We start from the raw sequence: 27,931 nt of genomic DNA, 5'->3' as shown, positions 1-27,931 counted from the left end.
ACATCTCATTTGAGAGACTTTAATACAAATAAGTTCTGTTATTGCGCCGTTGGTTTTATTTTTGTCTTTTCTTCTGTAACTTGTTTTTATACATAAGGTTTGTTAAGTAATTTTGCCAAATCTGCATTATGTGATAATATTAATGTTTAAGTTTATATTACTAACATCGAACAATAAATTATATATAACATGTACAAGCAAACTCCGTCTACGCTAGTAAAACCCTCTTTTAAAACTGTTTATTGATTTTTAGTTTTAGAAATAAGTTCAAATACAGGTAACGTTTGTATGTTTTACAGACAAAACAGAAAAAGAAATTGACAGAAGATCAAAAAAAGAAAGAAAAAAAGGTTCGAGTTGTTCAGGAAATTAATGAGAAGGGTTTATTGATGCAGCATATCCAGAAACGAGGATAAGTTTGCAGATGCTGTATTTAAAGTTTAGATTCAACGAAGTTCGGAAAGTTTTATCGACAGAATCACAAAGCATTAACCTGAATTTCTTTATCAGTTCAATTCTTGTCCGAAAATAAAGCAAAAGTTTTCACAGCTCGACTGTTTTCTTCACAACTTGTGAAATCCCTGCAGCACTTCCCGGATTTATTTGGTTTTGAAACTTCCTCCTACACAGCACCGTGTGAATTTCATCATCTTTTTTCTTGCTTTGCCAGGATTGCCTTGCCACATTCAGACCACCACCACCACCACCATCATCATCATCACCATCACATCTGTGGATTTCATACAGGCAGACCCGCTCCCTACAGCCTTCTCCCTGTCTCCTACCCTCATCTCCAGACCCTCCACACCTCCTGCTCTGTGGTCCCCTTTCCGTCGTCCCACCACGTCTGCGGAGTGGGTGCCGGCTCCCTCCCCCAGGGGTGGGAGTGAGGAGCTGGGGGACGCACTCGACAAACCCCTAGAGAATGACGCGGAGGGCGTGTGGAGCCCGGACATCGAGCAGAGCTTCCAGGAGGCCCTGGCCATCTACCCACCATGTGGCCGCAGGAAGATCATCCTCTCTGATGAGGGCAAGATGTACGGTACGCCCACCTTTTATTGTCATACTATCCATGAAACTTTCTCTTCTTGATTAGGATGGTAGACATGACACCTGAAGATCTGCTCACAAGCACATGAGGGCTGAGGTTTGGTTTTAAATAATTACCAGATAATTCCTATTTATGAGAGTTTTGTAGGAATGCTTGACACCAAAATGATGAGTGAGTCAATAGAAACTCACATGTATGTTTGTAAATCCTGAAGTTCCTTCATCGCCTGCTTCCAACATATTGAGGTGCCATGACACTAAACAATCAAACACCAGTATGCAGCCAATAAATAGATGACGATAGATATACATTTAATCCATTTAATAGTAGTCAATGATGCCGTGTGAGCTGTAGGTAAAGTTGCAGCAGACAAACAGATGATAGCTCGGAATATCACATTTGGATAATGGATGTGGTCAAAAGAAAATGACCGGCGACATGCAAAACATTCAGCTGAGAAATGATGTAATAATATTATGTAATTGTGTCACAGGAGCAGCATATACTGCAGCATATCCGATCATTTTGTTTTAAAATGTTCTAAAGTTTAAAAAGATGTTCAGTATTTCTGCAAATTTACTAAAAATTTAAAAGTTTTCAAATGGCATTCAGTTTGCAAAATTGGTGAAGGGCACATGCTTGTTCAGGATTTTTACGTGGGACATGCTGGCCTTGATCAGGACATTGTATCCAAAACTTTAGACTTACTTGTGAGAAAATGAAGATGATGGGATCAGACATGACAAAAGGTCTCATGGCATGGGTACACCATAGTTTAATGAAGGTGGAATTCTGTCAAGGAGGCAAAATGAACACATTGAGTCTGTTTCACACTGAATTTGTGTTGTGTTGTTGATCAATATAGGCTCGCCTCAAGTGCTGAGCTTTAAGGGGATGGGGAGTCCAAATTGGCATTGTTTTGTAGCACACTAATTATTGAACCTAGTCAATGGAGTAAAAACTATTCCACATTAGAGCAATGCTTATGAGAAGACAAGTGCGGTACAAATCAATCTTTTCAATAAACTGTGGGAACATATTGTGCTGTTGGCTAATGTGTTTGCTAATTGAAAGCCTGTTATCTTCTTACTCAATGAAATTATGTGAAACTTCTCCCGATACATCCCGTACTACGAAACCCACAGCGCAACACACATCTGCAGCGCTGCTAGGGCACAAACAAGACAAATGGACATTTGTTTCACATACTCTCTCCCACACTCGCACACCCGTTCACCACCACTCCTTGTGTTCATGTTTCACATCACTCCTGTTTCCTGCACAGCTGTCAGCTCCACTCGGTCCCATAGTGTACAGTATGATGGCATGATGTGTCAGAAACAGGCGCTGCTCTGCACATTACAATATGCCTTTCATGCAGCTCGTTCATCTTCCGTCATGTCTCCATCTGATGCATTCCTATGCGATCCTTTAAGATCGATAACAATGATCACGTAGATGATGAAACGGATGAAAAGTTTTTATTAATCATCAACATACAGTGAGTCAACACGTAGTGAGCTAGACCGTTGTCCCATTATATTTCTGGCAGTGATCGCGGACAGACCTTTACATTCTTGTTACCATAATTAGCCTCAAATCGTTTCACCCCAAACAGGTTCAGAGCGACGGGGATAATTATCACTTCCCACACTGCTTTTGTTGAAATGGCATGGATGATAACTTTGTAGCTGGACCAGACATTGCTCATGCTTTTTATCCACAGCTAATCTGATTCTTTGTTTTTACCTCCTTGAGCTACGTTTAATGCCTCCCATTGAGGTTTAAATTAATGATTTGGAGGTTTGGAGCTCCAAACAACATTACCGTTTCTTAATTAATATTTAGGTAATGTCATTGCCAAAACAGGTGCCGGGGAAGGTGAGGTGACATTCCTCTGCCACATCTTGCTGAAAGATGTTTGGTAACAGATGGCCCGGTTTGATAGTGGATCTGGTCAGTGGAAAACGGGCGGATGGAGGTAGTGGCGCTATCAGACGGCCTCTGTCATCGCCTTGTTCTGTCACCGTGCCAGACAGCTCCTTTTAACTGTTAGCTTTGCCTAGTCTAGCTTAGCCACCTATTGAGGTCATGGCCATCCTCTGATCAACACTTAAACCCTTATAAAGCCTGTAATAATAGTTGGAGGGAGGGGGGGCAGAGGAGAGAGGGGCAGGTGGCTCATTCTGTGTCACGGGGATGGGGGGGGGGGGGGGGGGCTGATGGGTAAAGGGGTTGATGTTGCGGGGCTGGGGGGTTTTGGCAAGGCAGGCACTGAGGTGCCCCTTCCTCCCCGCGGGGGTCAGGGGCAGGTGATGCACGCCAGGGAGCACGTTGGCCCGCAAGGAATGGCATGTGTACTCAGGAGCCCGGGGGGTTCAAGGCAGCTCGGCTGTAACCCTAAACCAGAATAGACGTTTACCCTTTGAGCGCCTGGAGGGGAGGGGGACGGGTGGACAAATAAACACCAAGGTGGGCTGTGGTGTCTTGCATGGCCTCAGGGACCACCAGAACTCTCTCACACCTGTCCCCAGTGTGTGTGTGTTACAGAGCGACAAAGCTAGAGGTTGTGTCTTTGTGCTTACCTCTCATGCTCCCTGCTATTTCTGTGATTTACCTCCCTCATATCTCTTTGTCTCCGACTCCCTGTCTGTCTTTGTCCTTTTACGAACAACCTCTTCCCCCTCCTGTCAGTCTGTCAGTTGGTCCGTCTGCCTTTCAGTTCACCTCCACCTGCTCTCCTAGTTCAACCTGACAGCCTTGCGGCAAATCCAGATTTATGACTTGAGAAATGAGGCAAGACTGAGCCCGTGCGTGGCCTGCTGTGCCCCCGTTGCCCCTGAACAGCCCGACCAGCCCTTCCCCTTCAGCCCCTTCTGTCCTCCCCTTTTATCACCATCCCCGGGGTCACAACTGGCCAACAACTCAAGTCATTCAAGCAACCGCAATCAATGCAAAGCCACTTTGAAGGTCTTTAGTGTTGTTAATGTTGTTAAAGTGCTGATGGGCGGTCTTAAATCAGGTAGCCAAATCAAATATCAGCTGAGAATATCTTTAATGGCATACATGAAATGGTGAAGTGATGACTTGATTGTTTTAGAAATGTTATTTAGTCTTCTTGCATGGGCTAAATATGGATCCATAGACAAAGCAAAATAACTGTCTGTTGGCCGAGAGCGACGTGCTCTGAATTTTAGGTTGAATTCCCCTCCGAGGAATGAATGCCATTCTTCGCTAAACAATATGATATTGAGTCTTGAACAGAAGGAATGTGTGCTTCTATCCGTCGTGAATTCCTAAATTGAATGGAATGTTTTTTACCCCATATTCCGTGTACATTCACCACATTTTCTTCCCATAATGCCGTGCATAGCGCTCACCCCTCGCGCCCATTACTCAACAGACCTATTAGCTCGCTTATTAGGGACGGTGTCACGGATATTGTGGCGGTTATGTGCTCCAGCGGTAATTCGACATGCATCTGCCAAGGAAAACATTTCCTGCCTTGTGTGGCTCTCAGCAAGAGACGTGCCCTGTGGTCTGACCGAAGGCCTCATGCTGCAATAATGGAAAAACAGTCCGAAACTTGTAGTACAGTGGAAACCGATGTGCTTACAGCTCTCACTAGAAGAATGTGGCACTGGAAATATGATTATCTTCCCTCTTTATTTACTGCCGTATAACCGCCACATTAATTTATGCGCTGCTTTTGCAATTGTAATTGTTTTTTTTGTTTTATCTTTTGACAAATTTTTTTATTTGGCAGCATTAAATCTTGCATCGCATCATCTTTTACGCAGCTGTTTGGTTTCGTCACACTTGATTTCCTGACATCCGTGAGAGGAGCGCTTTTCTCACATTTTGATGGGTCCCGCTTCCTGCAGAAAAAAGGGATGTACTCGGGGGGTGTCACTATATGAAAAATGTGTTTTTGAAAACCCATTGAAATGAGCTCCAATTTCAAGTAACTAAATCAAAAGCTGAAAGGGTCAAGCGCCAAGCATTGACGATTCTGCCGGTACCCCATTAGTGCAGGTGAACTGATGTGCCATCTTGTGTCTCTGCATTCATAAGCCTGTTGTTAATAACAAGTTATTATTAAAAAGATATGGCGATTATTTAGCAGTTGAGAGGGCATAGAACCAATTAACTGCTGACCTTTACTAACCTGATGGTTGATTTAAAGAACCGTGACCCCCCCCCTTTATAGTGTAGTGGATAAAGTCAACAAAGTTTCCCTCTGTAGTGGAATATTTTTCTGTCAGTTCAGAACAAAGAGTACCCGCACAATGAATCATGCTCCCACTAAACTTCGCTTGTGCAACATGTCAAACCATTGTGGGTTTCTGTCATCCGATGTTTTCGTCTGAAGTCATCCTCGTTAAGAATGTGATGTAAAGGTCAGCGAAAAGCAACGAGTCCTTGCCCGGATAAAAACTTTGGCAGTACAGTGTCAGATTGACTCGACCTGTTGACCCAGGGCCTGGTCGTTCAAAGTGGTTTCCTTTTCTAACCCCGCTTCAACTCTCTTCTTGAAGATGGAGGAAATGAATAAGGAGATAAGTTTTTTCTCCTAAGGGTGTATACACTGAGTTGTCAGTTTATTTATTTTAATGTAGCTGAAACTAAAGCAGTCCTGAAATAAATCCTACCCTAATGGAGGTTTTAATGTTCAGCTTTTGTTGATCTAGACATTACGACCTCCATGAAGGAGGATTTATTGCAGAACTGCTGAACTAGAGTTTGAGAGAAAAAGATTTTGTACTAAAACATGACCAAATATGAAAAGTTATTTTGGCATCTGCACCAAACTATTTCTTTCTCATATTAGCATTGGTGGGGGGGACACCAGAGAGTCCATGATAAGGGTGCGTTCCAGGGTTCAGGGGTGTCACCTGAGCAGGAGCCTGAACCTGAACCTCTAAACATTTAACTCTGACCTTCAGGCTCTCGTGGGATTTTAAGCTCTCCACAAGGTTTTCAAGGAAAAAAATAAGAATGTATGGAATCTGAACAAGAACTTGTGGAATCAGGACACCACTCCCTCCATCTCGGTCACTCTCGTTCCGTCTGTACTTCTCTGTATCTCGCAGTGTAACCAATAGGACACGGTGAGCTGTGACAGCCATGTAATAGAGCTGTCACTGTCACTTAATCTAGACACCTCAGGTCATAAAGGTGAATGGTAGAAGGTAGACGGATCCAAACAGGCCAGACATCTCTGCCTGTGTGATTAACTTACATCAAACCTTGTGCAAAGTACCTCCTTCATAAATCTCATGTGTTAATATAACATGACATGTGTTTAATTTACTCCTCTGCTAAGCAATACTTTGTTAAAAGCAAACTTCAGATTTGGTTCAGACTGCAGTGCAACAGGTGAGCAGATAATCAGAGATGAACCGAGAGAAATTGAGTTAATGAATTCTAATAATTTCTAGAGAATTTCCCTGCAAAGGACTGTGCAATTTAGTGCTAATTATGTAGGAGGGGCCATAAGGAGTTCTTCGACTTTTACTTTAGTTTTATTTCCTTTTAAAAGCAGCTGATTTTTTGTGGAATTACTGTGAAGAAACGGCTTCAATATATATCAATCGTATATATCATTTCTTTATTATTGGAAGTATCATTCGGTGTATATCTTAAATCTTTCGCCTGTCGACAAATTGCACGTTTTTGAATTTCTGGTCCTGCAGTGCACTGACTAAAAGACTTCAGGTTACGCCAGCCAGACATTTAACTTAAATTAATAATTGGAAATGTAATTGAACACTGTCTCTATTTCACCTACTGTATTATTGATAACACATTAGATACTAATTTCATGAACCTCTGAACTAAAGCAGTTTGATTTGGGTTTAAGCATTTTTATAAAATCTGCATCAAATCCAAAATACTTACATTTAGTGTAAAGTCACTTGCATTTAATTGCACTCCTCTGTTTTTACAGTTATAGTAGTTATTATAGTCACACAGTCCTTGTACTTGTGCTTGAAAAGGCAACAAAAACAAACAAAAAACAGATCAGTTACCAAGTTTTAAATGAAATGACTGAGTTAAAGCAGGTATACTCAGTAACCGTGTTAATGCTGCATCAGCAGGGCTGTTGGCCCGCTCCTGTTCTTGACTTGTCGCTGGTATCAAGGCTTGATAGAGGTCTTTTCAGAGCTCAGCAGGCTGCATCCAGGCTCTATCGGAGGGGAAATGACACCCAGCCAAGACATTCCTGCAGCCTAAATGTGACCTTTGTTTTCCTGAGCAGACACAGTGGGGCATATGTGCTGTTGAGGGAAAACGTATGGTTGGCAGATGCGTCTTCAGAGAGGATGGCAGTTCATACAGTTAGACATACGAACACATGCTGACCAAATTTGTTATTATGACTTGATCATGGTTCAACAGATTGTAGCTTGTACTTTGTACGGACTCACAGCAGCACACGGACAAGGAAATGTGTTTGCTCTGAAACCGACGACTTTATCATATTAAGCGTTTTGAGTTTGAATGATAATTAACATACTTTAAGGCGTAATTTTGTCGGACGGGGTGATAAACCCATCCTATGGACAGCCAGCTCGCTGAAAGTAATTAGTCCCTGCACATAGGCTTGTTGTTATTGTACACACACAAATATTACATTAGATCTATGGTGTGATGTCGGAGCAGCAGATGCAGGACCCGGTGTGGACCAGTCAGTATATAGGAATGTCAGGAATGTGCTGGGCTGACACAGGCACACTGAGAAGAGAAGACGGAGAGAGATCAGACCAGGCCAGTGATGACCGCAGACCCATTGGGGAAGGGCAGATTTACAACCAGTCAGGCCCAGAGGTTGACTTTGGAAAAGGCACTGTTGGCTGCCTTTACTACCCCTCTCCACCTCTCCCTGACCTCTATGAACAGGCCTGAAGAGGAGGTGCAAGAGGAGGAGGAGAGGCGAACCAGAAGAAAAACTGGTGAAACAGTATTGGTAAAGATTTTTAGGATCATCTTGGCTGCGGGAATCAAAACTTTAGCATGTTTTGATATTTATGTCTGAATTCAGGGGACTTGAACATGCTTTTGTTCTCACATTTTTGCTGTTTTTGTCATACTTGTACAGAGTTTGCATGACGTCAGATCAGTTAAATTGTTCAGGCCCCTTGTTTGGCATCTACATCTGACCTAAGGTTACCCCAAATACCCCTGCTTCCCTCAGAAATGTGTATCTCTGCAGACCTGTAATGATGGCACAACTTGGCAAGATAACAGACATTTCTTCATCGGTTTGCAGACCTTGAAGGTTAACTACCAGTGCTACTATTACACTTTGTTTTTAAAAACTGTGTTTCAGTGGCTTCTCTGAGCTCTGGGAAAGATTAAGAGTGACTTACAAAGTACAAATCGCCTTTTCCAAGTGTGTTGTCAGGAGTTACAGATGTCTCCTGAGAGTTAAGTTCTTATAATATGTCCGCATTTCCAGCTCAAACTTGCATCAGCCAGGATTGCATCGTGATGACATCATTAAAACTGACTCGGGAGAATCTTGGGGAATGAAAGGAATTCACTGTGTCATTATCCTGTGATTATCACTTGTGGCCACAGATTTCACTATTCAACACAAGACCAGCAGATGATTTTCACCTGAACCTGCAGCTTCCCTCTGCTTTAATGGAGCTTTATCGTGAATTTTAGCTCATTGTTTAGTTGTCCAACAAATAACTACTGCTTCGGTTAACTCTCACGAGACAAATACAGTTACCGATTAGCTGAATGAAGTGGTAGTGTTGTTCGGTAACTGCTGGATGTGTAATTTAACATCTGTTTTCTGTTAAGTCTGACATGTTCACAGCTTGTTTCAGACATTCACTTTTGATTCAGACACTTCTGTTGCAGGCAGGCGAGGAAACTATAAATATTACAGAATCTGAAGCAGAGTCCGGAAACTCAACCAACATCTACCAGCAACAGAAATAATCCCCATAAAGTCACAAATTATAATGTTTTCTAAGATGCACAACCCAGCACTATCCCCTGAACTCTGGAACACTCTTGACTTTGCTGCTGCTGCTGCGGTCGGTCACTTTTCATGCCCTTAAGAAATGTTTCTAGACTCAGATTTCCCCCAGACAAGTCTGTGACCGCAGGCAGTGTGATAAACAACATCGAACTGTGGACCAGTGGGTGATGGTATAATGTTCCGACTGACTTTCCTGCAGCCTTGGCTGGCACAAGTTTTTCTGTGCTACTCCTGTTGGATGTCATGATCTCATCGGTGTGTGACTGAGTTCCCCTCTCTGATCTCATGGGTGTGTTGGAGGGTATTTTTGATGGGGCCCTTCCCCAAGCACTCACACTAGGAGTGGCAGGGCATCTGATATGAGAACATGCGGCATGGCGTCTTTGACAGCCCATTAATGAAGCTCTTTGATGCTCACAATACATACATGGCTAATTTTGATTGGAGACACCGTTATATCGATAAAGTTTGCTCCGTTAACAGAATTCTGTTTCCTAAAAACCTAAACCTGTTTCATTGTTTTTGTATTTGTCATGTCAGACATGTATGTTAGAAGAAGAACTTTGCAACTCTCGTCTCATTGTCTTTCGTGTTTGCACTTGGAGTTTCTGTGGTTTTCAGGTTGATCAAGTTTGGCAACAACTCAGGACCCGGGAAAGGCTTACAAGTCCATAACAGAGTTTCAAAAGTGTCTGACTACAAAGTGAAAAGATGGTCTGTTTTCCCTGAATTCATGAAAAAGTTTTTATTCATCTGTGGAGACATGCTCACGCATCTGTGTCTGCTACTTTGAAAATCCCTTTTGGATTGGATACACAATGTACATCTCACTGTACACTGACTGAAGTTTCCAGAAGATAAATTGCTGGGAACTGGAAGAACTTGCCGCTGTAATGTGAGGAACTCGATACAGGCAACTTAATGTTCATTTGAGGTCAAGTACTGTGAGGACTTTGACAAAGCTCTCTGTTCGTCTTTTCAAGAGTTTGATTGCAAGGAAATGTGGAACACTTTCTTAATCCGTGGGGAATTAAAGAAATATGCATTTAGGGGCTCAAACAATCGGCCGGCGAGTGCACCTCCCGATAAACACTAAACGGTTGAGGAGTTACAGCTCTGAAAGGAAAATAAGATTGAGCCGGAATGAATGCCGCGACTGGCGCTGGAAGTGTGTGTCAGCTTATGTCTATGTCTATGCGTACGACTGTGTGTATAAACTGGAGTAGACGGCATTTGAGAGCGGGGTTTAGTCCACAAAAGCCTTACACAAAGACCGCTCTACAGCTGTAATATGTGTGTGTACATCTGTCTGTGTGTGTGTGTGTGTGTGTTTCAGGGGCCAGAAACTTTACAAGGATTCAGATCGACCACTTTTTCCGTCTTTTGCCCTCCACTGATTCATTTATGGATTATATCACTCTGTTGTCGGTTAATCTGAACGTTTTTTTAACATTCACATGTGAATGAAACTGCTTTCCATTGAGTCCTGCATACAAACATAATAAGACAGTAAAAACATATCAATAAGTAGGTTCAACTGTTCAAGTGTAGACCTGTCAATGAGACTCTCCTATGTCATAGGGAGGAAGTCGGCGTGGATGGATGGGTCAAAAATATACATCTGTCTTTAACATGGGAGATCGATGTTCATTTACTAGTAAGATGACAGTCTTTACTTAACCCTTCTTTATTATTGTTAATTCTAAGTGTGAGTAGAAACTGCAGTGGCCAAGAAACAAGCTATCTGGAGGCAGTGTTTGGTTTGTCCATTCGGGGCTCCTGTAGAAACATGGAGGTACAACATGGCTGAAACCATGGAAGAGGACCCGCGGCATCTGTCGATATAAAAAGGTCATTCTAAGCTAACAAAAAACATCACGATTCACTGATGAAAACATACCTATGTATGTTATATTACATAACTGTCTCTGGATTGATTCCAGCGCAGCCTTTTTGGCTGTTTCCAGGATATATGGGTCACACCTTTCCAAAGCAACTGTTGGCTTGTTCATGGAGTTTATAGATCTTAGTAGTGACTTTGAACAAAGTGTAGTATTAAAAAACATATAACAACCTACAGTATAAACAAAATATGAAAGCAGACGTATATCTTTTGATTAGAAAGTCATCCAGAAATCAAACCCATCGTAATCCGTGCTTGCATTTTCTTTTGGGAATCCTTCTCCAGTTTTCTTCATAGCCTTAATACGTTGCACCCTCCGCTTTATAGCGGCAGTCTTCTGGCTGATAGCTTCCCCCCCTGCTGGGTGTACAAACTTACAACCTAAGTTTAGGACTTAGCAACAAAACACAAATGCTTTTAAAAAGCATTAAGTGAAACTCATGTCTGAGTGACTGCCGAGGACTGGGGGCGATCAGATCATATGAGCGCCCGGGAAGAAACTGTGTTTTGCATTCCGCGCAAAATCTGATCACTTTTATTGGCTGACGAAATTTCTGATAGGGATTGAGCCAAGCTTCGGGTTTCTGCTTTTCGCCATTTGGAGTCACTTGATTGGTCGGTTTGTGGAGCGCTGTGAGGTCTGATCCAAGCATCACTATGTAAGGGAAAACCTGACGGGTTTATACCAGGCTGTATGTCGTGACTGATCTGTGTGTTAATTCACATGGAGATGTGGTGCCAAGGGAAAAATGACCGTGTTTAAGAGGTGGTGCAAAGTCAAGCAAACTCTTCTGTGACCCTGTGTGTGTGTGTGTGTGTGTGTGTGTGTGTGTGTTTATATATGTGTGGGGGGCCTGTGTGGGAGCGTGAGAGAGATCTTCTTTGAGGGCAGAGTTGTATGATTCACACAGTGACTGATCTCGTGTGTGTTTGTCTGTGTCCTCCCTCCTTCATCAGGAGATAAATGTGCTCTTTTCTACATAAGTGAATATTATATTATTTAATTCTTAATTCATCTATTAATTGTTTCCCAGATTCAGCATGCTATAAATGTCCAAAGATTGTGAAAAAATACAATTTCCTAGGAGTAAACATGAACTTTTTTTCAAAAGAATATTAACATTTGAGAAGTTGCAACCAGCAATTCTGGAGTATTTCTGCTGAAATGATTATTGAAATGAGTTCACTGATACATAATTTATTAGAAACAATGGATTATTGACTAATTGTTTCATCACGGTCTACCAAAGTGTGTGTATTCGTTGTGCTTGTGCTATTAGTTTTTATTTCACATCGCATGGACTTGCATGGCATTAATAAAGAGCACCGCCCCCCTCCCAAACAATATGGTTTCTTATCAAAGCTACATACACACTACTACACTTCAGAACCCTCACATGTATATTTGTACTCTTTGTACAATATTAGCCATTGAACTTCAGGTTCAGTTTTGAAGGAGAGGGTGAAAAAAGCCACATGACCGTTGCCCTCCAATGTAACTGGAGACATTGGATGGGGGGGGAGGAACAAGCCCAAGATTTACTGCAGGCGTAAAGGCATTATTCCATAAACATTGACACACACACCAGCTGCCTGGCTGCCTCACCAGACTGGGCCCCCCTTTGGTCACTGGCCTGTGCCGTGTCTGTCCTGAGTCCGGCCCGAGGATCGCATGGCTGCAGCCTCCACCTGCTCTGCCAATGTGACCTGTCTGTCAGCAGTGGCAGTGCACAGACACACACTCACCGTAGAGGATTGGAGCTAAGTGAACACTCAGGGGGTCAGGCTGAGACTGATGCAAGCTCTCAAACACAGATGTATAGTGATATACTTATGCTTGCAGTTTTCGGTGTTGACACACTTGACAGCTTCGCTTTGGGGGTGTGTGTGTGTGTGTGTGTTTGCACACTCATCTATATGTGCAGGCATGCAAACTCTTCCAAATATGCATCACATATGAGCACACATGAGAATACAAACACATTTCAAGCAGTTAATTTAGCTAATTATAAAATGACTTCAGTGACTGCAGCACACAAGTATGTGCACAGAAATATACGGTGCATATACATTTCCTCATTACTCCCTCGCAGACGTTCTGGTTTTGCCAGGCTTGCAGAGCAGGTTAATAGTTAGTTTTGATAAAATAACTGTAATAACTATATAATAGTCGATAACTTTAATTCCTCCACATGCTTCTCATCAGCCCTCATCAACTTTCAGTGAAAGTACTGTAACAACACAAGAAGAAAATAAACTGATTTTGAATAAACGAAAATGATTTTGGTTAAATGTGGGTTATGCACCATGTCTATTTAATCTCTTCAGACTTTTTTGAAGTTTCTTTAATTGTTAAATTTAATTTAAAAAAAGAACTACGCTGCTACAAAGATGTAGCATAAAATAATGATGACAAATAAACTGACTTTGACACTTCCAATGTGTTATTAATTCTCCCTTTTTTATCACTTCTGGTCGCTTACAGGACGGAACGAGCTGATTGCACGGTACATCAAACTGCGCACAGGGAAGACGCGGACCAGGAAGCAGGTAAGTCCCCCTGCAAAATGCCATTTGAAGCAGCCCCTATTTTTGGACCCATCCAGAACGTCCTCTCGCGCTGAGTGATGCCCCAACACCCTGGGTACCCCCTCCCTGCCCCCCACAGCCCACTATCACTCCCACCCCCCTCTCGAGATGACGATTGATTTAGGGCCAGCGCCCAATGCACAGATGCTATAGGATCATGTGTCGGTGTTGTTTCTTCACCACCTCATGGGTCTGGTGCTTGTTAGACGGGAAAGAAGCCGAGGAATATGGTGATCTGGATGGGAGACTGAGGCGGGACGGACGAGGGATTTGGAACTCTATCCTCACTACAGTATCTGATATGGAAGGACTGATGTATGGGCAGTGGATGATGGATGTGGAGAGAAAGGATGCCTGCTAAGTCATCTGGCACAGTCGATGTGAGAATGAGATGAGTGGGGATGAGGGGAGAAGGGGTGCAGTGAAGGGTTATCGAGAGAGATGGTGGACAGGACAGGTTGGAGGGATAGAGGGACACCTGCTGGTCCAACAGCAGTAAACAAAGATTCAGCGTGACAGAGCAACAGATGTCATTTAATGCAGATTGTAATTAGTTAAGTGATAAAAATAGGAACACGGTGCTTCATGAAATTCAAACAGTTCCGTTTTTTATATTTCAAATCAGTGCCAGAAACGAAACCGAAACAGTTGATTTTTATCAGATTTGGGCAGAAATGGAATAAAATATACACAACTATGTTTTCATACGTGTGTAATCACCTGAAAATAAGAATCATTATGTTTCAGTTACCTCAGATTGAGCCTTTTATATATATGATAGAGATCATCAGCCATCATAATTTAGTGTGAAACAAGGGGGTTGAAATCTGCAACTACACGACTAGATCCTACACACTCCATCTTTTAAAATCTTTGTCGCTTTGTCCAGATTTCAGTCTATAGTCTTTTGCTTAACGAGGTTATTTCAGGGGTTGTTTCGACCTGCGATGTTCTAAGTGATGTATGGAAAATGCTTCGCTTATGCCAGTTCATTCATATCACAGAAGGACATACTACTGATGGTATTGAGCTGTGCATGTAGTTTTGTATTTATGTGCATCACGACATGACTGGATTTCGTTTGTGGAATCATCTGATGAAGACTAAATTTCAGGAAAGTTCAGTTTTATATTATATATTTTTTAGTCCTATTCCTAGCTGAGCTAAAATATTGCTTCATAATTCTTTGTGATTACACTGTGTATTTGTCTCTGGTGAGACCCACATTGGAGTGAAATTGATGATCCTTAGATTTCCCATCCACCTATTCTCTAAACCCGCTCATCCTGTACACGGTCGCTGGTCCTGGTGAGGGTACACTGTGGTCAGATTGCCACTTAAACATATTCACACACTTACACCTTTAGCCAATTTAGAAAGTCTCAAAGTCAAGGAATAAAACAGAAGCATTTGAAGGAAATCTGTGTGAACGCACACGGTTAAAGGGTTACAGCTCCCATCTGGCCAGATCAGGTCTGAACCCAGGATATTGTTACCGTGAGGCAATAGCCTCACATAACCACTAAGCCATAATGCCATCCATTTTAGCTGGAGATACGATGCTTAACTGCTGCTGTGTTACCTGCCATCTGTCTTTCAGGTATCTAGTCACATCCAGGTTTTAGCCCGACGGAAGGCCAGGGAGATCCAGGTGAAGCTGAAGGTACGCTACGTGAGTCAACAGCTTTTTTTTTCCATATATATATGTATATATTTCAAATGTCTTTGAATATAATTGTGTCATTAAGGGTTTGATGTGTTCATTGCACTTTACAGGAGAGTTGAGAATATTTGAATTTAATCAAATCAGATTTTGCTAAACCTCTTTGCTCCGTGCTCACTGCCAGAACAACAAACAGTCATCGCTAATTCAAAGGGTGTGATTAGTATATCTCTAGCACGTCGCGTCATTATTTGAGATTGACTCCTGCAGGTTTTAGATCATAATCAGACCGTGCTGCCTCAATTCGGCTGATGTCATTATCACAGTTTTAATCATGTTGCTCGGCAGCAGATGGAAAGAGGGTGACAACATTATTGCCCTGTGTTATTCCCCCTCTCGTAATGAAGTTTCACATTTTGTTAAAGGTATTCCAACGCGCGTGACCCCTTGCGCTGCTGTGTGTTCGCATTCCATTAACGCGGGCACAAACGATTGGCTATTTTAATTGTGCACTCTAAATGACGCTGGTTTTAAATGGCATGCTGGCACATTTCGATGAAATGTGAACATATTTCAAGGAGCCCGAGGCTTAGTGTGCACGATTATGAACGAGATGAACCCGAACACAATTGTCAGGAAACAAATTAATCCCTGCATTATTCCTTCCAGGTATTACAGTTGATAAGTACAGTACCTCAGTAAAGGTTTTCTTGTGTGGTATGCTGAGAGCTTACACATCCCTGTCCCCTTGATACTTTCTCAGTTTACATTTCTCGTCCGCATACATCCGCATACTCGCGGTCGCAGCAGGCAACAGGACTCTCCCTCACCTTGGACGGCAGCCACGAGGGTTCAGCTGGCAGGGCCCGGCATCGGTCACAGGGTTGGGACCAACCTTTTTAAATACGTCTTTGGTGTAACTGAGATCCCTACCACATGTACCCCCCATATTTCAGCTATGCCCTTGTGTTAGCCAGTTCTAGGAAGAAGAATGCACCGTGTGGCCTTGCCCATTAGGGCTTGGCGGCCGGTGCTTGTGGTCCTCTGTGGTTTGGAAACTGCTGAAGGAGTGGATTTAGAAACAAGAGGTGTATCACTTTACAGTGTCGCACAGGAAGTACAATTTTAAAGCTATCTATCTGTTCAAATTAACTTTAATTGCATTAGTGTTTAGCGATTCTGATACAATTGTTAATGTATCAACAAATCACGCCGTTGCCTACCTTGTCTTCCAGTATGACCTCCGACAGAAGCTAGTTGTCATCGCTGGCTTTCCCCTGCCAAAGCAATAAACTTAACTCTTGACCCAAAGGCCCTTGACTGTAATATCACCTTCTCGTCAGCTCTCTGCCTGGCAGGGATTCACCGATGATGCAAGCTGGCCTGAGCCCTTCATTTCCCCTTTTAGGGCTCTGCTTGTGTTACTCGTTGAAGTGGGGCGCCGACTTAAATGGAGTCTGAGTGCTCTCCCTTTGCGTGACTGTCTTGTTTGTCTCACTCTCGCTCTCTGTCCCTCTCCATAGGACCAGGCTGCCAAAGACAAGGCCCTGCAGAGTATGGCCACCATGTCCTCAGCACAGATCATCTCACCCACGGCTTTCCAGAACAAGATGGCTCTCCAGGGCCTATCTAGGCCGGCTTACCCCACTACTGGTGGGGTGAGTCCCTGACCAGTGCCCCTGCCACCCCAACACACAATTTTATTTAGATATAAGGTTGATCGGTTTCCACATTTGTTAAAGAATACACATGACTTCACCCCAAAGTCTGGTTTATTTACTAATAGTGGCCAATTAGCGTTATTTTCACCATATACTGATACATGTAGATGATTTTCTTTGATGTTGGTTCATTTTAAACTTTTTCTGAGCCTGTAGTTTGTCTGCGGATGATTTGACTTATCAGAGATAACGTCCTCAATGTTTACAGTATTTTATTTATTACACTTGTGAATAAAAAACACATCAAACTTGGAGAAAGTTTCTTCTTTTTATTAGGACACTAATAAACTCTGTACTTCTATCTTGAGATGCAGAATAAACACAACACAGCTGATAAGGTGAAACTATGTAATAGAGTTTGCACCCTCTTGTTTTTTTTTTCCAGTTTTGGCACGGAGCACTTCCAGGGCAGCCGGGAGGCCACGAAGAGTGAGTAGCCATTCTTTCTACTCTTGTAGTACTACAGTATGCATCAGTAATTCCTCATGTGATAATAACCATCAGATAAGAACAAATCTCAGATGATATTCATACATATGAGTGCAATTATACAGGAAACTCTTCAGCTGTCCAATGGGCTCTGCCCCCTGCGTCTTTAGAGGTCAGGCGGTCCAATTAGTATATGAGAAGGGGTCATGAGGCCGAGACGGTGCATAACATGCCTCTCCCTCTCTTGTCTGTCTCGTCTCTCCAGCATTAAGCCCTTCTCCCAGCAGAGTTACGCCATGCAAGCGTCCGGCCCGGCCCCCATAACAGGTGGGTGATCTTTACCCCCTGCTGTGTTGACAGAGGGCTGTCATACCAGCAAAGTGATGATACAACCCGGCTTGTGATGAAGCTCTTGCACAACGCTCAGAGAAATAGCTGAAATATCACCGCATTTTCTCTTTTTGTGTGTGTGTTGTGTTTTTGTTTTTACTCTGTTACACTCAAACCACACATTTAAATACTGACTATCTTCTTGTCTTCAGGTTATGAAAGCACAGCAGGGTTGTCAATGTCTCCCGGTGCCCCCCCTTGGCAGGGTAGAAGTATTGCCAGCTCCAAGCTGCGAATGCTGGAGTTCTCCGCCTTCCTGGAGCAACCTCAGGACCCAGAGACTGTGAGTAGACAAGAGAAGGAGATAACTTTGTATCCAAAAGGCAAAAGGGTTTTTTACTCTCTATTCGAAGGTGCATTTTATTTATCACAACAGAGTTCCTGCACACGAGCAAAGTCTGAGAAACTATTCACAATGTTAAGTTTCTCAGATTTTGGGGTTTTTCTTTTCTTTGGCACAGAGCTGGTTGAAAGAAAAAAGATGAAGTGATTCAGAGATTTACCGTGACATGAAATGATAGTCAGCAACATACCTACAAATAACAAGGTCTAAAGATATTGACTGGATATTAGATGGTAAATGGACAGTGATTATCTGCTCTACTGACCGCTTAAAGCTGAACACTTGTCACATTCACCCATTCACACATTCATACACTGATGGCAGGAGCTTCCACGGAAGGTGCCAACCTTCTCTTCGGGAGTGACACATCGATATCCAGAGTGTACACCGTGACACTACGCTCACCCATACACATTCTTTCACACATTGATGGCACAACCATCCAATTTTGGGGTTCAGTATCTTGACTGAGGACAATTTGACTGGACTGGGGTGAGTTCTAGTTCAGGAATAGAACTACTGACCCTCCAATTACCAGAGAATCCACTTGTACCCCCTGAAAGATAGCCACTCCAACCTAAAGTTGTGGTGTAATGCTTAAAATTCTTGTGGTTTTGGTGTGTTAAGGGTCTGACGGGAACACAAAGATCAAGCAACACTTAAAGAATATACACACCAGCAGCACATCACATGATGATAAATTGTTTGAGTAGGGGGGAAAAAAAGGGTTGGACCCTTGAGACAGGTGACGGGATATTACAATAAATATGATTCAATGGAACAGCAGGCTCCAATGTGACAGGTGTCCTGCAGCGCCTAGCGGTGCACTTGGCGTCCATATCAATTTAGCAAACCGGACGCTTGTCATTTTTGGCTCTGTTCATATCCTGATATGCACTTTTGTCTCTCCAGTTCAACAAGCACCTGTTCGTGCACATCGGCCAGTCCAACCCGAGCTACAGCGACGCCTATCTGGAGTCGGTGGACATCAGGCAGATCTATGACAAGTTCCCGGAGAAGAAAGGAGGCCTGAAGGAGCTTTTTGACAAAGGGCCACACAACGCTTTCTTTCTCGTCAAGTTCTGGGTAAAACATTTCATGCATTTTGTTTTTCAGATGAGTCCAATCCCAGTTTTGCAGCACCTGTCGGCTGTTAATGGCCTAGCTGTGTTGAGATCCAAGTTAAAGGAACTTAAGTGTGATTTAAAGCTAGAATGAATGGAAAGTCAATGCTCCCATGACCTGAATAGTCTTTTTTATATACCAGGGAAGAAAGCATTGCTGCACAGCATGCATTAGGCATGGATGTATTTGTATGGGTGTCTGTGTATGTGTGTGTGTGTGATTGTGTCTATGACAGCAGCCTTGAGGAGAGTGGCAGGCCTGATCTTTCACTAGGAGAAATGTGAGCCCAGGCACCTGTCTCTGTGCTATTAGACTGAGTCCAGCCCTTATGCCCCCACCCCGTATACTTATTTATAGATAAGCCCCCCCAAAAACATACGTGCGCACACAAACACACAACACACCATTACACACTGAGAGAGATGAGAGGGTAAAGAATGATGACAAAGTCGACTTAAGATGCCAGCTGAGGAGTGACGACAAAAGAGAGGCAAGAGTGTGTAAAAAAATCTTGTTTAAAACAGTGGGAATGATGTGAATGAACAACTTGAATAGATTGGGATTGTGAGAGAATGACAAAGAGGAGAGAAAGGAAAAAAAAACGGAGCACGAGGCTGTAATTGGACACGTCCATTTTGTTCATCTCAGCTGATCTGGCCACCTTGCCTTACCTCGGGACACAAGACCTTATTTGTACCATGTACAACACGTACGCACTCATAGACCCGCCGTCTCTTTTTTACCTCAGGGCGCCTCCCCCCCCTTCTGCACATACGTTCACTCGATACTGACTTTTCATAAAAATAAATCATGAGCCCACAGAAGGAAAATAAGTTTTAATATTGTAACCTGCAGTTTAAAAAAAATGTGCATCGTGTCCGCAACCATTGTGTGTGGTTTAAAGAAGTCTATTTAAAAGTCCTGAAATTCTTACCTTGTAGCATTACAGATAAGAGATGATGAGGAAATGATGATGTTTTTGGCATTCAGAATGAAAATTAAAATACAAATAAAAAACAAAATGTTTTTTTCTATTCAAAAAATATATTTAATCTAAAGTTTCTGGCACTATCTACCATGGGGACCTCCTGCTGTGTCCAGCATACTGTATATGCCAGTACACACATTGGGCACAATGTATTTTCTCATTCTCCTAAGGGTGGAGGTTAGACTACACCTTGCTGGACTGAAATAAACTAAATATTTTGAAGTATAAAGGATATTGCGGTCTGACTCAGAGTCATTAGAGCCTCGAGAGGTTGTCCTAGGCTAGGCATGGTCATTATGCTCTTCTATCCAATACTGGGGGACTTTTCAGTTGCATTTCTGCACTGCAAAAAAACACCAGATGACCCAAGCAACACATCCGAAGTAAGGATCCTTGAACCACTGTGGTCTGGAGATTTAGATGTTGATGGTGGAGGCACACAGCACCACCTCAGGGAAAGAATTCCATCAAACCATCATCTTCTCTGCTGTGAAACATTCTGAAACACGATTGCGATCATCCCCCTGATCCAAAAATGTGTTGCGTCGAGGCCACTGTTGCCAATATATAATATAGCTTTAACTGCTGTGGTTGGGAGTGCCAAAGACTGTGAATGTCAAGTTCAAAAAGAGCCGCCCTGCACTCTCATGCTGCCAGATGGCTTTGTATGTATGACATTACCCCCCCCTGACATGTTTGACTGCAATATTATTTATTGTGGACAGATAAAAGACATTGGTGAGTGACAGCATTTTGGAAGTAGTCTTCTCTTAGTCCTTTAGAAAGAGCAGCTGGTCAAGCCGTGGCATTTGATTCGCGGGGGTGAGGCGACGGAGGGGATGAGTTGTCCCCGCCATACATCATGAAAAAAAAAAGCGCAAGACAGCGATAAAGAGCGGGAGATAGAAATAGGGATACAGACAGTGTGAATAAGAGATATGGGACGGCAGGAGAAATGGTGGGTGGCATGTAACCAACAAGTCATTCATCACTGAAATATTACTCTCTTGATTCATGTCAGAACTCAGTGGAGTCAACAGTTACGACATGTGCAACTCCCTGCTAGAGGAAAACAAGCTCATAACACTGTCCCCTCTCGGTCTGTTCATCTTATTGTATCCCAAGGGGGTCCTCCAATTCCCAAGGCATCCATGACAAAACACAGAATTGCTACAAAACAGCTGGACATTTCAACACCAAAACTGTGAAGATGCTCTGGGCCATGAAAATAAGCAAAATGAAATCCTCAACACTGAAAATACAATAACTTTGTTTACGCCCATCGTAAAAAGATGAGAAGAAACCCATTTGATGATGCCGCAGTGACACAGCCACGTGGTAGGTCATGACTCGGGGGTGTGCTGAGGCGCAGGTTGGCATGGTGACGGTGACAGGCGGCTGGCCCACCTCCAAAGCTATGGCATTCTAGATTGAATTTCCACCAAACCCCCCTGTCGGCCACTCGCTGCCCTAGCCCCTCTCTCCCCACCGTCGTCCTCACCCCTCAGCGCCCGTGGCCCTGTCCTAACGGATTGTCTCACGCCTTTGAAGTGCCGAGGGAATCCGATTTGAGCTGGCTCTGCTAAATTGTTACACAGCCAGCCTGCCCACCATGATCTAATCAGCCAATTGCACGCTGCTGATTGTAATTGGATGAATTCCCTCGCAGGCTGTTAGGGAAGCAGGGAATGGCGGTTCGGGGAGGGTCACTAGGCCCCAGGGATGAAGACAAATAGAGGAATTACATGAGCCGGGGATGAAGATGAACGGGGTGATGAAGAGATGAGAGGAGGCTGAGCGGTGTCTCAATGGCCCATTAAGAGACAAGAGCCCGACAGGGGAAAAGGTAAAACAGCCCAGCTGTCTGACAGAGGAGATGGCACCTCAGTCTGATCCAAAATCAGATTATACTAGCCTCAGTTCAAACTTAAGGATCAGACATAGGTGAATCTGCTTCTACATGACGAGGAAGAAACTTGACTTTGTGCTGCCTTTTTAAATTGTGAGGGCTTGTTTCTGACACGGGAACTCAAGAACACAAATGTTCGGGATGCTCAGTCGTTTGCAAGAATGGTGAAAGGTTTTGTTTACTGGATGTGAGTGTCATGTTGAGGAACAAAACTGGGTATAAACATTTTGAAAAAAGTAACTCGGGCTCCAAAAATGTCACATACGTTTTGTTCAAATAAATTCATAACTCTTCTTCTTTATTATTGTCTCACACACACACACACACGTACGCAAAGAGATACACAGCATCTTGGGAATCTTGAGGCTGGATTTGACAGCTTTATACTGGGTTAACAAGGATCTGGCTATTGGATGCCTCTTGGCTTTACAGAGAGTCATCCTCGAGCTTTGTTGAGCTATAACACTCTGGATGATGTCTTTGTCAGACTCACACACACACACATGCTCCTTGAGATCTATATCTGTGAGCAGAAAATCACAACCTGATATTTTGTTATAAATTGTGTAGTGTGTAATGTGGGCAACAAATCTTACACACCACCGGGCTGAGATTATGGTTCCTTTTAGGGCCACGCTGACCGGTGTGTATTGAAGCTTTGCTGATCACTGTATATGTTATCTGTTTCTTCCCTCTTAGGCGGACCTCAGTGTAAACCTGCAGGATGACAGCAGCTTCTTCTATGGTGTTTCCAGTCAGTATGAGAGCTCTGAGAACATGATTATCACCTCATCCACCAAAGTCTGCTCATTTGGCAAGCAGGTGGTGGAGAAAGTGGAGGTAAGCAAAGGATCAGGAACTACTTTTTTAAATTTTTTATTTGTATGCTCATACAAATAAAACTGTTATTAGTCAGACATTTGTTATGACACTTATTATGTAACAGGTTAATGCAAATGATTCTAATCTCTCCAACCACTTCTCATAATTTCATGCATTAAAAAAAGGGTTGATCATTTTTAACTCCAGCATTTCAGTACATGGGTTAACAAATATTTAAACAACTACCATTATAAGATAGACAGAAGCTCAATCCAATAAGAGTACAGATATTGTTTGTTCATCATTACTTTCAAACTCCAGACCAGATTTGGATGGAGGGAAAAAAAAAGTCGCACTGGCACTCAGTCGGTTGAAAGATGTATCGCTCGAACCGCGCCCATCATCACAGCTGGGTGACTAACTAAGTACTGTAGCAAATGCTGTAACCGCTCCAACTGTGATGTAACCCGCTGCAAAATGTGCACATAAAGCATGCTGTCATCGTGAGCTGGCAGGGCAAGCCAGATAATTACCGGTTTAAGACTTTGTAGAGACGCGCACTAACGATCAAGAATATTAAGACAACATGTTTCAAGATGGCACCCATTCATTCCACTTAAAGTTGCTAATACGTTGTTTTGTTTTGTTTGTTTTTGAGGCTTTTGCAGACTTTCACATACTTGGGCCCGTGGAGCATGCATATTAGAGGTTGCTGACTCTTCTGCTGCACATGAAAAACACACAAATAATTTACCGATATGTCTCTGATGGACCATATTTCAAAACACGATCTGCAATTCTGACAGTGGCCACTATGCATAAATCACCACACAGCAGACGAAAGCTCCTTCTTAGCACTAGAAATAATGTGCCGTGTTCTTCTTTGCAAGGCTTTTTTCGGAAAATATATCCATCTATGTTTTTGTGTAGTTGACAATGTGTTGAAAAGATTTGAAACTTAAGCTGAGGGGTGACAGACAGATTAAATAGCGTTCATGTGTTATTCATTGTGTTAAGTGTTATTCATCTGTTTTTCTACAACTTTCTTTGTATGCTTCCTCTTTCTGTGGAAAGGGTGTAGGGTTCCTACTAATTCCTACCACTACTAGTTCCTCCTAGTTACAGGTCAAGAAGTTTATATGACTTTAGCATTTCAGCATTAAGATGTCACGACCTTGTCAAATACGACTATTATCACCCAGAGGAGTGAGTAACGGCTACTGGTGGAAATGGATTCCAGTCACTTACCACTGATCTGTGGTCAGGAAACTGACGTGATTCACAAATCTCCCCAAGATGACTGTTATGCTTCCCGTTAACTAGACACAATAGTGGCCCTTTCCCCTCCCCTGCACTGCTGATGGATTGTACAATAAACACACACACACACTCACACACACTCACACATCTCTAGGTAGAGCCATCTGCCACAGTAGGCCACGTAATGATATTTAATGGCTTCATCATTTGATTACGGTTGTCATGAGAAATATGTTTATTGTCATATCTGGCATGCCATATGCTGCATTAGGTGTATTATATTACACATATTGCAGCTTATCACATAGATGTTCATATCCAATGTATCTAACTGAGTTTGAGTGGAATATGTATCCCTATTTTTTTTTAATTTTTTTTTTATAGTAGATTTCACATTTCATCCTTTTTAATGTGTTTTAAATTCTCTTTACACGTGCTATATGTCCTCATTTATTGTGTAATGCATCCGTTTCCCCCCAGACGGAGTACGCACGTTTTGAGAATGGGCGCTACGTGTTTCGAATCCACCGTTCCCCGTTATGTGAATACATGATCAACTTCATCCACAAGCTTAAACACCTGCCGGAGAAGTACATGATGAACAGCGTACTGGAGAACTTCACTATCCTACAGGTACCCACAGGAATCAGGGATACACAGTACATACTGTGTGTGTGTGCGTGTGTGTAAAGGCTGGGGATTTCAGTGCTTTAGCCTGTTTTCATGCGTGGTACTCTTCTGGTATGACATAAGATATTCAGGTATTCTGTTACATATATAAGAATAGATTGATAATTTGGAAAATACACATCAGAAAAAGCTCATTTAGGATATTGATGATCTTCTCTAAACCTTAGAGAATAAGAAACATATTTTCCAAAGTGTAAAATACAAGACTTACTTTTTTCTATTTTCGAAATCTTGCTGTAATATTTTTGAAACCTTAACATGGTATGCAGTTATAGTATATAAGCTAAGGAATGTCAATGCATTCACTGTATTAGCTCTGTTGTCCTGTAGATCTAACGAGCCATAAAAGTTTGTTCTGATTGAAAATTAACTTGGATGTGAGTCATTGTCTGCAACACATTCACGCACTGAATAACGCTTGTCGTCCTTCGTCATTCTTTCTCACTGTTCCAGTCATACCATTCAGAGGCGACAAAGCACACAAGGGCATATCGCCTTTCCATATATATGTGCAGATTACAATTTCTTTCAATCTCTGCAGGTCTTACTGTCTTAAACAGTGTGAAGCAGGAAACCGTTGGCCCTTTAATTGAATGTGCTTGCTCTGTGATATTCCCTATGACTAACTGTGACAGACCATTAACAGCGGGCAGCTGTTTTTACACTGCCCGCCTTTTAATTTTCTTTTTTTTTTTTACGGTGTCTCGCAGAGTTAAAACATTTTGTCCATTCCACTGCGAGTTGAACTTTTCTGAATGAGCCGGTGTGCTCGTCAGAGAGCGGACACAGAGAGGGAAGTGAATAGAGTTGTAGTTTATCACCATAGTAACAAAGTGGTCCTCAACACCAGGGTTCAAAGACATCGGTGCCCCCCTTGCATTGGTGGCTGCATTCCTACTTGCTAAAGGACAATGACCATATTGAGCCCACACTGACGACTACATGGCAGCATGTCATTAGATTTCTCAATGGGCTGATTTAGCTCATATTAACCATGAACGGCTCATTAACCACACAGACGTGCACTCACACATATACAGACAACAGATGCGTGTGCTCACATTCCGCATTGTAAAGCGGAGCACAATGGATCGATATGCCTCATGTAACAAGTGCTCGACACAACACAATCTGACATGCCATGAAGAGAAGAAGCACACAGCTTCAGGAATTCATAAAGCCCAGTTGTCACACTGCGCGAAACGAGTCATGGCACCTTGAAGAAAAGAACATTCTGCCCAGAGATATCATAATGTAGTGTTTAGTAGTATGTTACATCATGTTGTGTTAAGTAGATTTCACATATCTATCCACTAAATCGTCATTTGTCCTTGTGTATATATAGATGGGTTTGAAGTATCTCATGAAAGCACAGACCGGTATATGAAAAGATGATTATATAACAGGAAAACATATACTAAAAGTGAAAGATCAGGCTGTATAACATGATTGAATTTAAAGAGGTACCGGCATTATGTTAGGGAGCAACAAATCTGAACCATATTATACTGTCACTAGTTTTTAATGAAATAAACAATCCTGTTTTTGCTTTCAAAATTTGACCACAGTTTAAAGGCATGTGTGACACACATTGCTCTGGCAAAACCACAAACCAACCATGGTAAATAGAGTTCTGTATAAGATGAAACCTTATTTTAAGAAAGAGGAAAACAGCAAGAGTTTGAACTGATTTTTATATCCTCTTGTGCAATGAACCCCTTTTTAACCAACTTAAATTACTTTGATTTACACAAGATATGTTATGTTTGCTATTTTACTAACTAGATATTGGTCAGTAATGTCATTGGGTGCCTTTTATAATGGAAAACAAATTTTATTTGTTTATATTCATTCACATTTTAGAGAAAAAAACTATTTATTTCACTGCACCCTAGTAGAGTTTTTATGGATTTCAGTGCAGTCTTATGATGTCTTTATATTGTGCTTTTAAAATGTGGGTAGCCATGACTAAACATGTGTTTGTCCACAGGTGGTGTCTAACAGGGACACGCTGGAGACCCTCCTGTGCATAGCCTACGTCTTTGAAGTGTCCACCAGTGAGCACGGCGCACAGCATCATATCTACAGGCTAGTCAAAGACTGACACAGTCACACAGTCGGAACTCGCTGCTCTAGACCCATTGTAGCACCTCAGTGAGCAACAACATTAAACAATGGACTACTTCCTCCGTAAGCTTAAAGCTGAAACCATACTTGGTCAGGAGCCCAGAGAAACACTTGTTTTTGTTAGCATGCCCAGGAACGTTACTACTACTGCCGAGGAAGGAGTTGGATTTGGGATTGTGGAAAGCTGAAAAAGGATTTGTGTGAGAAGAAAAAAAAATAAAAATAAAAAATGAAGAAGAGGACCATGATACACTGTGGTCTCTATACCAAAGGAGCCAAATCTAGCCAACAAGACCTGCATGAGAAAGTTGTCATTGGTGGTTGTTTTTCATCTCATTTTACTAGTGCTTGTTTTTTGATTTTAGATTCTTTTACACACGTGCATGTGCAGGGGATGTTTGCTAAAGAGGAGTTTGGCTGCCTCAGAGTGCCACCTAGTGACTTAAATATAAATAACAATGGGGAAAAAAATAAAATAAAAGTAGCCTGAGAATCCCTCCTTTGCACATCCATAAAAATATCACTGTTTTTTTGGTGCCAATCTCTTTTTTTTGTGTTATTTGAGTAATTATGTACAGTGCTACATCATCTTCTCTAAACAGAGTTCTGAAGATAAGAGGCTAAAATGATTTAAACAGAGCTATTGTATTCACTTTGTTTGATGTTTAATGTTAAATGTTTCTTGTATTGTCTTACTGTTTTCGATTGAAAATGATCTGACTACAAAAAAAAAAAAAGGCACATAATAACACTGCTAACTTGAACCCAGATTTAGATCTGTAAGCTGAATACAGCTGTAACTTGCCCTGAAGTGTCAGATGAAAATACAAGTGTTTCTTACATAACCATGTCGCTGAGTTTGTTGACTTCTCTGCAATATGTGGCGTACTCATAATCATGTGCAGGGGTTTCATCATCTTCA

General features: G+C 42.3%; 1 protein-coding gene across 1 annotated transcript; it reads left to right on the top strand.

The window, feature by feature from the left end:
* The first annotated feature begins 908 nt into the window (after positions 1–908).
* On the top strand, positions 909–27,854 carry tead4 (TEA domain transcription factor 4). Its single transcript, XM_027273012.1, has 11 exons — positions 909–1,037; positions 13,439–13,503; positions 15,143–15,214; positions 16,729–16,863; positions 17,312–17,355; positions 17,621–17,682; positions 17,898–18,028; positions 19,001–19,174; positions 22,810–22,950; positions 24,673–24,825; positions 26,873–27,854. The coding sequence occupies exons 4-11, from the start codon at positions 16,762–16,764 to the stop codon at positions 26,984–26,986; spliced, it is 921 nt and encodes a 306-aa protein (XP_027128813.1). The 5' UTR covers positions 909–1,037; positions 13,439–13,503; positions 15,143–15,214; positions 16,729–16,761; the 3' UTR covers positions 26,987–27,854.
* Positions 27,855–27,931: the final 77 nt, after the last annotated feature.

The sequence above is a fragment of the Larimichthys crocea genome, chromosome XXI (genome assembly GCF_000972845.2).
Source record: "Larimichthys crocea isolate SSNF chromosome XXI, L_crocea_2.0, whole genome shotgun sequence".
Lineage (NCBI taxonomy): Eukaryota > Metazoa > Chordata > Actinopteri > Sciaenidae > Larimichthys > Larimichthys crocea.
The sequence above is the reverse complement of the archived record's forward strand: the minus strand, read 5'-3'. Positions and strand labels throughout refer to the sequence as shown.